This window comes from Marmota monax, unplaced genomic scaffold (genome assembly GCF_021218885.2).
Source record: "Marmota monax isolate L192 unplaced genomic scaffold, Marmota_monax_Labrador192_F-V1.1 WCK01_AAM20220418_F8-fsc00285, whole genome shotgun sequence".
NCBI lineage: Eukaryota > Metazoa > Chordata > Mammalia > Rodentia > Sciuridae > Marmota > Marmota monax.
This window is the reverse complement of record NW_026695045.1, coordinates 830,714-843,325: the sequence shown is the minus strand read 5'-3', so window position 1 is coordinate 843,325 and position 12,612 is coordinate 830,714. Positions and strand designations below refer to the sequence as shown.

The following is a 12,612-nucleotide window of genomic DNA, read 5'->3' as shown; positions in this document are numbered from 1 at the left end:
AGGACAGGCTCAAGAAATAATTCCTTACAAAGTGGGTGTTAACAAACAGATGGGGGAGAGAGAAGGTCAACAATTACAGTAATAAATGTTGTTCTACACTAATTCACTAGGGAAGAGGCTTCTTCGCAAATAAATAAAGGAAGAGAATGGGGAGGAAAAAAAAATCACATTTATTAAAGACAACCACAGGCTGGACACAACACACATGCTAAAAAGTGGACTGTCTTAAAATTTCAAAGGTAAATAGGTAAATGTTTTTTTTCCACAGTCCCACAATCACTTCCATATGTTTACAAATTAAAAAGGCTCATGTTAAAGACATTAAACAATAAATATGTAATAAGTGCTCCAACCTATCCCAAAAGCTTTTTCTAAGTTAAAAATCACAAGACTAACCCATGCCACTGAAAACTATTCAGGCAGGGTACTAGAGGCTGAATTCAGTTTTCAATGTTTATTAGTTCCAGAAATACCACTCCCTATCCCAGCCCCCACCCTAAGCATATTCTCATTTTACATTTTAGAGGTAAGGCATTAAACATCAAAGCCTCAACTTAATCCTCAGAATTTAAATGAAGACTCCTTTAGACTTTCCACATCCTAAGGTAAACATATAACAGACCTTATAGGGAAGTAGTCATTGGTAAAATTAGAAAGGTGGGTGAACCAAAGTTAACTCTAATACTATCCCCTGGATTTTTTTTCTTTTAAAGCAATAAACTCATGTAGAATCTAACATGAAGACCTGACCTGTATAATTCACTGTGCTTTTGGTTATGTTGCCTCAGATTAAACATTTTGATGAGGTTTTCCCCGTTAAGAGTATGAATAGACCTTACAGTTTGAAGACCTCTAGAACTCCCTGAATTATGAGGACATTCATGACTCTCAGTATGACCAAGAGACCTGAAAAGTCTTTAAAGACTAGAATCTACAAGTAATCTGCACTAAGGACATTATGCATATTCAATCAGTAAAGACTCAGCTCTCAGGCTTAAATGTTTGTTGTTCACAATACAGTCAAGAGCATGAATTTTTTTCTTTTTTCATTGTACTGGGGATTGAACCCAGGGCCTTTTGCATGTGAGGAAAGCACTCTACCAACTGAGCTGAGCTATATACCCAGCTGCTGATACAATCTTCTTGAAAAAGCAAGTTATTTGAAGCTCTTTATAGACTTTGCAAAAGAACAGTCATACATGTTTGTTCCAATTCCATACAGGTGATTCTATTATCTTACTACTGTTTTTTCATCCTAACAAATAAGGAAAACAGGCTATTAAAAATGACTCCCTGATGTTGGAAGCTTACTGACAAAGCTTTTATACAATTTAGTCAAAAAATCGTAAATTTACCTTAATCATCCCATTTTAAAGGGGCCTCTTGATTCCCATTTCCCAATGGAAAAATCAGTCACTTTAGTTTTTTTTTTTTTTTAAAAAGCAAAACCAAAAACCCATACCATCTAAGCCAAGTTTTACATGACAATGTGTAAAATAAAGTACAATTTCCACTTAATTCAGTCTTCAAATATCTTTTATTGGAAGGCCATGCATCGCCTTCATTTATTGTATTTCAAATCACTGTACAGTTACTTTTGTGAAAACACTGCCTGCATTTTCTAGTACAAAAAAAACCTAAAAATTGTTTCAGGAATGTAGAGAAATATCCAACTTAAATAGCGAAAAAGTGCACCATAATTACTGCTGCACTGCAGTCATTTCTGCATTTCCCATGTTTCTTAAATAACTATTGTCTGATAACACACAATATAAAGAGCAATTATGAAAAACAGACATTTACATATACTTCTAAAGTCTTATTGAGAATATCCTGTTGGCATTGGATAGCCAATCATAGGTGCAGCTGCAGTAGCAGGATATGCATATGCCTGTTGGTTCATACCATTGTGCATATTTGGAACATTACTTCCATATTGCTGAGTGCTATCATAACCATTCTGGTAAGTCCCTGTTGGATTACCAGTCCTAAAACTGGTCTGTATACCAGCAGACACAAAATTACTTCCAAAGCTCCCATTGGTATAATTTGCAGCACTGTAAACACCATTCTGAGTTTTTGCCCCAAAATCTCTCTTAAGCAGACTAGAGTAACCTCTGTCATAATTTTCCCTGTCTCTAAAGGTATTAAATCCACCCCTTTTGCCCGCAGAGTATCTGTCCCGACGGTCATCCTTCATGCCTCCTCTACCCCTGGAACGACCTGTTAAGAAAATAATTGCAAATTGATCAATTAGGTCTATGGCACAAATTATTGCGAACACAGAAAGAATTGGGTAGCTCTATTCATGCTAGGTTTGAAGTGGGTTTTACAGTTTCACAACAGAAATTTCAAAATTTTACTCACCCTCCAGGTTCCATTTAAGTGGATTTGTAGATAGCAATGTGATCCCAAAACTACCCATATATCTTATTGAAGTAGCCTTACCTGAACCTCTGTCTTCGACCAACTGAAGCAACTTGGGATTAATTGCTTGATTAGCTTCACGAAGCACAGAGATAAGGTCGCTCACTTGCTTTATGTTATTAGGTGTAAAGAAAGTGTATGCTGTGCCTGTTTTGGTACTGCGAGCAGTTCTTCCAATTCGATGAATATAATCCTCTGAGGAGTTAGGGTAGTCATAATTGATGACAAATTTCACATCTTCCACATCTGTAAGGTGTTGCAGTGTGGCAAAATAGCAATGTACGGAGTTTTGCACACCACAACAGCCAGACCAAAAATAAAAAGTTAGACAATTGTATTCCCAAGAAGGTACGGGCTGCAAAAAATACAGTTAAAATGGTTATCCATTCTCTGTAGGAATACCATTGAGGTTGAAAAAAAAAAAAAAGAAAAAAAAAAAAAAAAGCACATGGCATCTGTACAGGTCATTGCCCACCCAGTGATAGCACCTGTCGAAAGCAATATGTATTCTCCCTAGCACATTCCCAAATCGGCCAAGTCCCCTTACAGATCATCAAGTGACATCTGAATGCTTCTGCGCAGTAGGGCCACTTATAGTTTCACAGCAACCTCTTCATGTGCTCATTTTGAGGACCTTTGAACAAAAACGTACAAGGTCCTTTGCATTACACACTCATCAGAAGTTCAAAATTCGGGCCACACTGCTTGTCTTGCCAAGACCTTACAACCGCAGCTGCAAGAAAAACATACCTGTCCCCCAAAAGTTGTTTTTATGCACTGTGTCTCGTCTAGGCAAGCGCTTCCAAGAAGCCAGGATTCACTTGAGAATGTGTCTCTCTCTGGCAGGTCTCGACATGACGACTACTGTGTAGGTGAGGGAGGAACTTTCAAAGCACTGCTTTCTTTTCCCACTGACTAAGTGTGAGAAGTTGCTCCTGCTCTAGGTCTCATGTGCCAGTACTCACCAATTTGTAAAAGGCTTAGTACCTTTTAAAGCTGCTCTCTCCATTTCAAACTTGAACAAAAATTTCATTGAACATTGAAGTTTGGAAATATTTCTTCGACATTTCAGCAAACTCACTGAAACTCAAAGACCCACAGATCACAGTAAACATTTGGAAACAATGCTGTACCATGGCAATCATGCAAAGCATGGGACAGAAGAAATACCACGGCAGTGAACTGTGAGGATAACTTCCATTTTTTTCCCCCGGAGAGAACAGTTTATGGGGCAGAGATGGTATGTTCTGCCCTTTGAAGATTACTGGCACACTTTCAGCTTTTCACCTCTCTAATCGACTGGAAGCAGCCAGCCGATCACTAGTCCTCCATCCCCCTCGAGTCCTCCGATTGTCATGCCTAGGCCTTGCCACAAAGACTGCACCTTTATGTGAAAAAAACTTGGAAAAAATGCAGAGGTTAAAGAAAGCAATAAACTTTCTTTAAAAAAACTACATGGAGATCTTCTGGGAAACCAAGCCATGAATGCGAGTTTGTACTAACCTAGCCCTCTGGAGGCCACATCTGTAGCAATCAGAATAGGAGCTTTTCCGTGTTTGAATTCTACAAAGGAAGGCATATATATATATATATAAAACCATTAATCTGAGCAAAAAAATCCAAATTAATAAGAAATTTTCTATATTTTTAAATACTTACCATTTAGAACCCAGTCACGTTCCTGTTGACTCTTGTCACCATGGATACCCATGGCAGGCCACCTAGATTAAAAAGCTACATTAGCAGACTAACATTTAAAACCTGAGGCAGATTCTAGCATTTCAGGTAGCAGACCTCTTTCATTTCACCAGAAATAAGACAATTTTTCTTATCATATGATCCCCATAAATGAAACCCAAGATTCATCACTTGCATTTTCCTAAAATTATTTCAACTGAGGAAGCCCACTTACCCATCTCTCCTCATTTTTCTAGTAAGCTCATCACATCTTCTTTTGGTTTCAACAAAAACAATGGTTTTATTCTCCTTCTCACTCATGATCTCTTCCATCAGGCGAATAAGTCTGGAGATAAACGAAAAATCATGCATTTTAAAAGCAGATCAATGGTGATAGGATTGGCAGAATAATTTTAAATAAATACATTCATATTATCAAGTTAAAGTCACTTTTTACAAAAACCAATTTTTTTTTTTTTAGTTATAAGTGGACACAGTATCTTTTTCTTATTTTTATGTGGTGCTGGGGACAAACCTAGACCAATGTCTCATGCATGTACCTCTGAACTACAACCCAGCCCCTTAAAGTCATTTTTAAGAGGACCCATGACACGATGATTCGTTCACTGCGTAAGATTTTTATAAGAATCAAAAATAAAATACTAACTTTTCATCCTTTTCTACGTCGTGACATACATCCACAATCTGAAGAATGTTATGGTTTGCACTTAGTTCTAGTGCACCAATGTTTATATGAATATAGTCTTTCAGGAAATCTTCAGCAAGTTGCCTTACTTCTTTAGGCCAAGTCGCACTCCACATTAGGGTTTGCCTATCAGGCTGAAAAATGGGGGAGAGGAGATGAAATTGTACTCTAAAACACTCAGAATTGAGTCTGAAAGGCAACATATACAAGGGTGCTTACTCTTATCTGATCCACAATCTTCCTTATTTGGGGTTCAAAGCCCATATCAAGCATCCTATCTGCTTCATCAAGGACAAGGTAGGTTGTTCTTCTCAGATTGGTTTTCCCACATTCTAAAAAGTCAATCAGTCTTCCAGGTGTTGCAATACAGATTTCCACACCTTCAATAAATGGATAAATACAACTAATACCTAGAACTTATGTCACTGCTAAGGATGAGGAAAACCTTTTAAATTGCATACCTCTCTCCAAATCACGGATCTGTGGTCCCTTGGGAGCACCACCATAGATGCAAGTAGACTTCAATCGACAAGCTCTGCAGTATTCAGCAGCTACTTGCTGCACCTGCTGGGCCAGTTCCCGAGTTGGTGCCAGCACCAAACACTAAGGAAAAGAAATAAGTTTTTAAGCAGGCTTCGATACTAGGTCTGTCTGTGAAGTTTTTTCTCTGGGTGGGAGAGGGGTACTAGGAATTGAACCAGGTGTATACTTGCTTTAAAATGCTAAATTTGTACTGGCAGATTATTTATGCTTTATAATACTTAAGGTAGCTCAAGCTAAATTGGACGAAAATACTAACACCTCTACATATAAAAGCACAACAAATTAGGAAATTGTTTGCTACACAGCCTACCCATCTCCACAATATCCTGCTGGCCAAATATCTAAAAAATATACTCACAATAGGCCCATCACCTCTCTCTAGGAATGGCTGATGATTGATGTGGACGATGGCAGGCAACAAATACTATTGGAAAAGAAGGACCATGAAAGAACACATCAGAATGCTATTTTTCCTTTACCTCCATCTTCCTTGGTATTTACCATCCAGTTAACCCAAAAGTTACAATGTGACTAAACTGTAACTTACAGACAATGTCTTTCCAGATCCAGTCTGTGCTACTCCAACCATATCCAATCCACTTAGAGCAACTGGCCATCCCTGAGCTTGAATTGCAGTGGGTTCCGTGAAGTTTTGCCTTGCAATCACGTCCATGACGTTTGCTGTCATCAATAAAATAATTTCAGTAAAAAATTTTAATACCAAGAAAAAGGATGGAACATGAAAGGGGATGGAAACTGAGAACTAGCACTTACCAGGGAAGTTTGCTTCATAGAAATTCAGTACTGGCTTTGGACAGTTGTGACCTCTAACTGTAATTTCCTTGCTTCTTCTGTATGTCTCTACTTCTTGCTACAAAACAAATTAGGGCAGATTAGTTAGACTCTAACTAGATCACCACCAACAAAAAAATCTTATAACGGACCCAAGTGAACTTTAACTACATTCACATACAGAAATATTAAACCACCTGTCCTATTACACCCCACCTATCTTACATGGAAAATTCAAAGCCACCTGTTTGCAAGTCATACCTCTTCCCCAAGTCAAAGAATTAACTCTCCCAAAACTGGAGCTATTTTCAAGATACCTATCAAATTCTGACTTACTAGAAACCATAAGAAATTACTCACTGCTGTGCGTCTAGCCAAATCAGGGTGTTCCTGATAAAAATTCTTCTCAAATTTGGGCAACTCATCAAGGTTCCACTTCTTTTTAACTAGTTTCTCCCCAGGATTTCCAAACTTCTTTCCAGATAGGGGCCCTGCCCTACTCCCTCCAAATCGAGGTGCACCAAACCTGAAATTAGGGAAAAAAGTTATTTACATTTCCAAAATCCACAGATTCGAATACACATTCACTTATTATCCCTTGACATTGGCTAATGTATCCTTATGCAGATATACAACCTGAGTCCTTCCTTAAGGATAGGCCCATCACTTATCCTTAGAAACAGTCATTCTCTTGACAGCCACAATTGGCGTCGCATGTCTCACTTCCCCTGGTCCCAGTACACACTATTGGGGCCAAACAGCCTAGGATTCATAGGTGGGAAACTGGCTGCCCAAAAGGCATAAGTTCAGATTACAAGCGTAAACAGCTTGCATCTACTATTAGTCTTTCCCGCGAGTTTAAGAATTACGTAGGAGAAAGACAAGAAGGAAGCAGCTTAACAACGATGTTGTTTTTGCGGCTGTTTTCAAGCAAAGCAGCTTTGGTGTTGATAGATAACGGGACAGCCCTAGTAGTGAAAGCAGCCAAACGAGGAGGGTGTTCTCGGGTACAATCACGCAGGAGAACTGAAGTGGGGGAACCCCGCGGAAGAGCTCCCGACCAAGGTAGCAAAATTATATAACGCGAGGAAAAAGAGAAGGAGGAGCCGGCGACTACCGGGGGAGGAGTCCCGGCCCGGGCGGAGCCGGCCGGGCGGCGTTCCCGCTGGGGCGGCGCTTCCCCCTTTGTCTCGCATTTCTCTCTGCGCCACATTTTCTCGACGCTGCCATTTTGAGCTCCTCCGCCGGGCGGGGTAACAAAGGCGCCGCCGCCATGTCCAAGGCCGGCATTTTGTGTTCGCCGCTCGGACACGAGGCCGATTCCCCAGCGCCGGACACCCTCCCGCGCACCGATGGCCTCGCAAGCGGCCCCCCAACGCCCACACATTACCCGGCGCCCCCAAAACCCCTCCCGAAAGGCTGCACCTATCGGCGGCGCCGTGGCCTCGAAGCGTCGCGCTTTCCTCCCCACGCAGAACGAATGTCCAGATTCCCCCCACAGTTGCTAAATCCGAGGCTCCGGGGGCTCCCTGCCCACCCCCCAGCAAAAAGCCATCTTGAGGACAATTAACTGGCAAATCTCTTCCAACGGCTTTTACCTGAATATCAAAATGGCACAAGCCTTCCATTGAGGCCCTAGATGGGCCGAAAAGGCCGAGTCCTCCGCGCGCCGCCCCCCTCACCCGCCCTCCCATCCCCCACCCACCCGGCCTGACAGGTTAGTTCCCACACTCACCCTCGATCCCGGCCGCGGTCTCGGTCACTCGAATAACCCGACATGGCGTCAATGGTTGCGGTTGGCGGGGAACGAAATGAAGAGAATCGGGAGCGACGAGTCGCTGTTAGTGGCTTCGGCTACGACGAAGCCTTGAGGGGGCGGCAGCGGCGGAGGAACCGCGATGACAACAACTGGAGCTAAACGACCAGAGACCGGTGGAAATGAATGAGGTGCCGGCCGAGTCCCGGCAGCCGGTTTTATAGTCTGGACCGCCTCCTCCACCGCAAAGAATGCTGGGAGCCGCTCTATGACCTAATCACCCCGCCCCCCGCGCAAAGGCCGCAACTCCCGCCGGCGTTCCGGAATCCGCCATGTTCTCACCCCTCCCCCCGCGGTCGCTCCCTCACAGTTGCCCGGTTTTCGCCCCTTTCACGTCTGAGCCCATCTATCATTGGGTTGCCTCATCTTGCAGTCTCTTAACTTCACCTTTTTCTTGCCTTTCCACACCTCAAGCGAGCTAGTCTGCCCTTTTTTAAGCCTAGCCAGGCTATAAAAAGGCCAGCACAATCCAACCCACTCGCCCCACTTGGTGATGTTTACGTCTCCGCAAGAGCCCCCACGCCCATAACCAAATTGAGGTGAGAAGGCGGAGCCTGATATTGTCACGTGACTGCCCCATGGGGTGAGCGGACCGCACTACTTCCTCGGTTGGCGGAGGAACACAAACTAACTGAGCTCACCGGAAGTGCAGTTCTATTGCCCCCGGGAGACGGGCCAGGGCTGCTGGATGACCTGGCCTGCCCAGCCCGGCTCCCTGAGAACACTTTCGCGGGATCTTGCCCGCGGGGAATGGTTTCTTAGAGCCCGCAAACTGCTGCCTAGTCGCGTGCTGCGAAAGGAAGTGTTCCTGTAATGACCAATCAGCGGCGAGGAGCCGTTTTAACGTCCCTCCCTTCTTCACCCCTCCTTCCCCGCAATGTGGTCCGTTCCCCCTTCTGTTCGCTCCGGGTCTGCGCAGTGTGGCCCTAACCGGACGCCGTCACCCGCGAGCCCGCCTTGGAGTCCGGCGGCGACCCGTCTCCGCGACATGTCTGGCTCAGAGGCTGGTGAGTCTCGGCCTGGATCCCTGGTGTGTGGACTTAAGCTGTCCAACTTTCTGGCGGTCCAGTACTGGGTCTGGGCTGCCCCTGAAGCTCGTGACCGTATGGCACAAGGTCGCAGTCGCGGGTTCTCCGGATAAGGGTCTCAGCCTTACTACTTCTGTGCTTCAAGGCAGTCGGACAGCGACGTGCGCTGTGAAAGAGGGGTCTTGTGGTGAAGCTGGTAGGACATCCGCATCCTGGCTGCTATACAGCAGTCAGAAAGATCTTCTCGGACTTGTATTTCTCTGGAATGTCCAGCCACTGTCAGTGTGTTCTCCGCTCTTGCATTGTGGGCGCTGAGGCCGAACCTACATTTATATTGTTCTTGAAAGACGTGATATTTTTTAAGATATGTCGATGCCTTTGCCAAAGCAAAATAGCGGGATTTTTTGTTGTTGTTTTGGTGCCCTCTGGAGTTAAGGGTTTGTTTGGCATCGCTTTTGAAAAGCGAATTGATTTGGTTGTCTAGGACGCTTCGTCCTTTTCTCCAGTACCAAATGGTTGTCATGGTTTGGTCAGCTGTGAGAAATGGGCATGAGGAGGGAAATTGGTGTATGCAAGATACACAGACTTATTTGCTTCCAAAACGTGCGTCCATTACTTACCGGAGATGCATCTAATGCTAAAGTACTTTCCCTTTAATCACCAATAATTTCAGTGAACAAATGTTTCAAGCTTTCTACATTATCTTTAGTCGAGAAATCTTTAACCTTGATAATCCCAACACTGGGGGAGGGCCGGATGTGGTATAGCCCACAAAGAACTTCAACAGTATTTTTAAGATGCTAGTTCTGAATTTAGGGATTTTTTAAAAATGTATTTCATGTATTTTCTTTAATGTATATCAAATGTAATAAAACCTAACAGATGCATTAGTATTATCATTATTCCAGTTCTTAACAGCCTAAATTAATCACCACCCTTTTGGGCACCGGAGAGACCTTGACTTGCACAAGATAATTGGGTAAAAACATAACTAATACTATTGGGAATTTTAAACATCCTCCATCAACTAGTTTCTAGTAACTTGAGATTGTCATTTGCAAACTTTTTAAAATAACATGATAATCCGTTTACTTATACCTTTTAAGTAAAAACACCTATTTAAGGCTTTTATAAAATAAAAACTAATAGTAAATAAGTGAAGATTTGGGGTTGCAACAATAAAAACTGAAATTATAAACTCTGGAAATCATCCCAATACATCTTTTCAAAAATCTTAACTAGGAGGGTCTTTGAAATTTTTTAACAAATTTCTTATTTTGTAGAGTTTAATATCTGTTTTGTGGAGATTGTTGATATTTTGTGCTTGACTTTTCCTAGTGCTAGTAAAGATTTATTTTCTCCTTTTTCCCCAACAGAGTGGGTAACCATTGCCAATAACCTTCTTTTTAAATGTCACATACATCTGAGGATACACACACTTGAAGATTGTGATTCTAATGTTTTTATTGCTCTTTATCAATCCATTTTGGGAGAAAAAGTACCGGGTAAGTTCACTGAAAAAATGGTACTAATTGTGTCTGTATTTTGGGCCAGAAGTTTCTAGTTCTTTTAGTTAAATCCCTTGATATTTATAAAATTTTATTTTCTCTGTCTGCATCTTATTTCTATCCAAATGTAGTATTTTTATGCTAATGAATATTTTAGGGGACCCTCTCATAATAATAGCCTTGATCAAATCAGTTCGAAGGCCAGCCCCATTTAAACTAATCATATTAATGCCTTGTAAAAGTCACACTGATTCTGTAAATAAATCTTCAAAGTTTTAAAAATTGAGCAGAACTTGGAAATTTGTTGGATTCTGCTACTTAACCAGTATTACAAATAAGAATTGATGTTTATTTTGACCCTAATTCGCTAAGAAGATAGTAAATTTATATTTTAAGTTGTGATTTGCACATTTTGCTGTGACCTTGGTTAAATAGCTCAGAATTCTTATCCATAGATTCCTTTACTGCTTTCATTTCTTTGTCAAGTCTCTGCTTATGTTTGCCTTCCTTATCAACTATTCACATCCCTTTGAATTTGGAGATACTTCATTTTAAGAAATGATCCCAGAGTTTCCCTGTTCATCTGCATATTCTTTTACATGGTACTTATGTAGAACATGTTTATATGTTGGGTATAGTATCAAACAATTAAATAATATTGAAAAATAAATATTCAACTAAAAAGATACTACTTTGTAGAATTCAGGCTTTATGATTTTATCTGTACTACCATCTGTCCAGCTAATGCACAGCTTAGTTTTGTTGCATTTGGGTTTACTCAAAAGCCTAGTCAAAGACAAATAGATAAAAACTTGGATCCTCATAGATGCAAAATAATGTGACTTTTGCTCCACAGACCTCATAGCTATTCCCAAGAGTCAAGAGGATGATGCCCACAATGTACAAGCAGTGATTGATTCATTGGCCTTGGATTATCTGCAAGTTAGCTTGTCTCACATAACAGGTTAGTATATTTAATTAGATAATTATGCATCTTAGTAAAATAACATTAGGTAGAACCTTAGATATTGTTTAATTAACCAAATGAGGGACCTTATAGAACCGACAAACTAAGACTGAACCAAGACAACTGATATACTTAGGGCAATCATACATTAAATCTTTTCAGGAGAATTGAACACTGAGTTTGTGATGGATCTGGATTTGAAATGTATTTCATGTATATTTTTTGTTTTGTTATATTAAAGCATACCCATGCTGCATGTTTTTAGTAGCTAAAAGTTAGAAACACTTAAATGCCAATTAATAGGGACTGTTTAGATAAATAATAATAGCTCTGGAGAGTGAACTGCGCAATAGGTTTAAAAGATGATTGATAATGATCTTTGCATACAAAGTATTCCATTTTAGAGAAGCAATCTCCAGTGTATGTTGTGAGAAAAACACAGTGTAGTTATATTGTATAGAGTATGCTACAGTTTGTTAAAACAGGTGGGGAAAATATATACGCAGATATATCCTGTTGATTGCAGTCAGAAAGACTCTTGAAAAAAAGATTTAAAAAACTTTAATAATGATTGCTTCCAACAAGGGGAACTTCAGGGTTACAAGAAAGGGAACCCAGATTTTCACAATATATCTCATATTTTTTGAATTTCGAACCATATTATATATTCAAAAGCTTTTAAAAATATAAGCTGCTTTTTAAAGACTTTTTCTAAAATAAAATGAAGGATACTTTGCTGTGTTCCAAAAATAAGCATACCAAATATATTTATAAATCCTTATGTTTGTTAAAAGTAGTGAATAAGAATTATTCCAGTAAATTATTTCAAGCTAAGGAACAGAGAGAATCTTAGGGACTTGAAGCTATATTTCAGTCCAAAAAGAAGGCGTATACTATTGATGTACTTTTTAACATTGGTTAAAGAAGATAAATGGTAATAAGGGTAGGAAATTGACATTTCTCAACTTAATATTGACAAGAACAAATTTTTGCAGAGATACAGTCATTAGTATTTAAGTTCAATTCTAGGGGAGTAAATGGGATAAATCAATTTGGAGATAAATTATTTTAAGAAATGATCCCAGAATTTCCCTGTTCCTTTGCAGTTTGAAATTACTAAATCACCTGAATATGTTGGACATTTTCTG

General features: G+C 40.6%; 2 protein-coding genes across 3 annotated transcripts in view; one reads left to right on the top strand and one right to left on the bottom strand.

Moving 5' to 3' along the window:
* Positions 1-1,518: 1,518 nt before the first annotated feature.
* Ddx5 (DEAD-box helicase 5) lies at positions 1,519-8,466 on the bottom strand. Its single transcript, XM_046427740.2, has 14 exons — positions 8,349-8,466; positions 7,881-8,059; positions 6,506-6,671; positions 6,128-6,224; positions 5,901-6,034; positions 5,712-5,777; positions 5,272-5,413; positions 5,030-5,190; positions 4,772-4,944; positions 4,340-4,450; positions 4,087-4,148; positions 3,931-3,990; positions 2,449-2,673; positions 1,519-2,223 (listed from the first exon to the last, which is right to left on the bottom strand). Exons 2-14 carry the CDS (start codon positions 7,922-7,924, stop codon positions 1,820-1,822), a joined length of 1,845 nt encoding a protein of 614 aa, XP_046283696.1. The 5' UTR covers positions 7,925-8,059; positions 8,349-8,466; the 3' UTR covers positions 1,519-1,819.
* Positions 8,467-8,597: 131 nt separating this feature from the next.
* Cep95 (centrosomal protein 95) overlaps positions 8,598-12,612 on the top strand; it is a 28,437-nt gene continuing 24,422 nt past the window's right edge. For both annotated transcript variants that reach the window (XM_046427738.2, XM_046427737.2), the window contains exons 1-3: positions 8,598-8,968; positions 10,366-10,494; positions 11,354-11,461. In XM_046427738.2, the coding sequence (XP_046283694.1) occupies positions 8,839-8,968; positions 10,366-10,494; positions 11,354-11,461 (367 nt within the window). In that variant the 5' untranslated portion in view covers positions 8,598-8,838. The remainder of the gene's footprint in view (positions 8,969-10,365; positions 10,495-11,353; positions 11,462-12,612) is intronic.

What these genes read in the sequence shown, in the direction of transcription:
- Ddx5 (XM_046427740.2), bottom strand. Translation starts at nt 7,924, where the DNA reads ATGTCGGGTTATTCGAGTGACCGAGACCGCGGCCGGGATCGAGG. An exon ending in GATCTGGAAAGACATTGTCT is followed by an intron (nt 5,778 to 5,900) that starts GTAAGTTACAGT and finishes CTTTTCCAATAG; the next exon opens with TATTTGTTGCCTGCCATCGT. An exon ending in ACGTGACTGGGTTCTAAATG is followed by an intron (nt 3,991 to 4,086) that starts GTAAGTATTTAA and finishes CTTCCTTTGTAG; the next exon opens with AATTCAAACACGGAAAAGCT.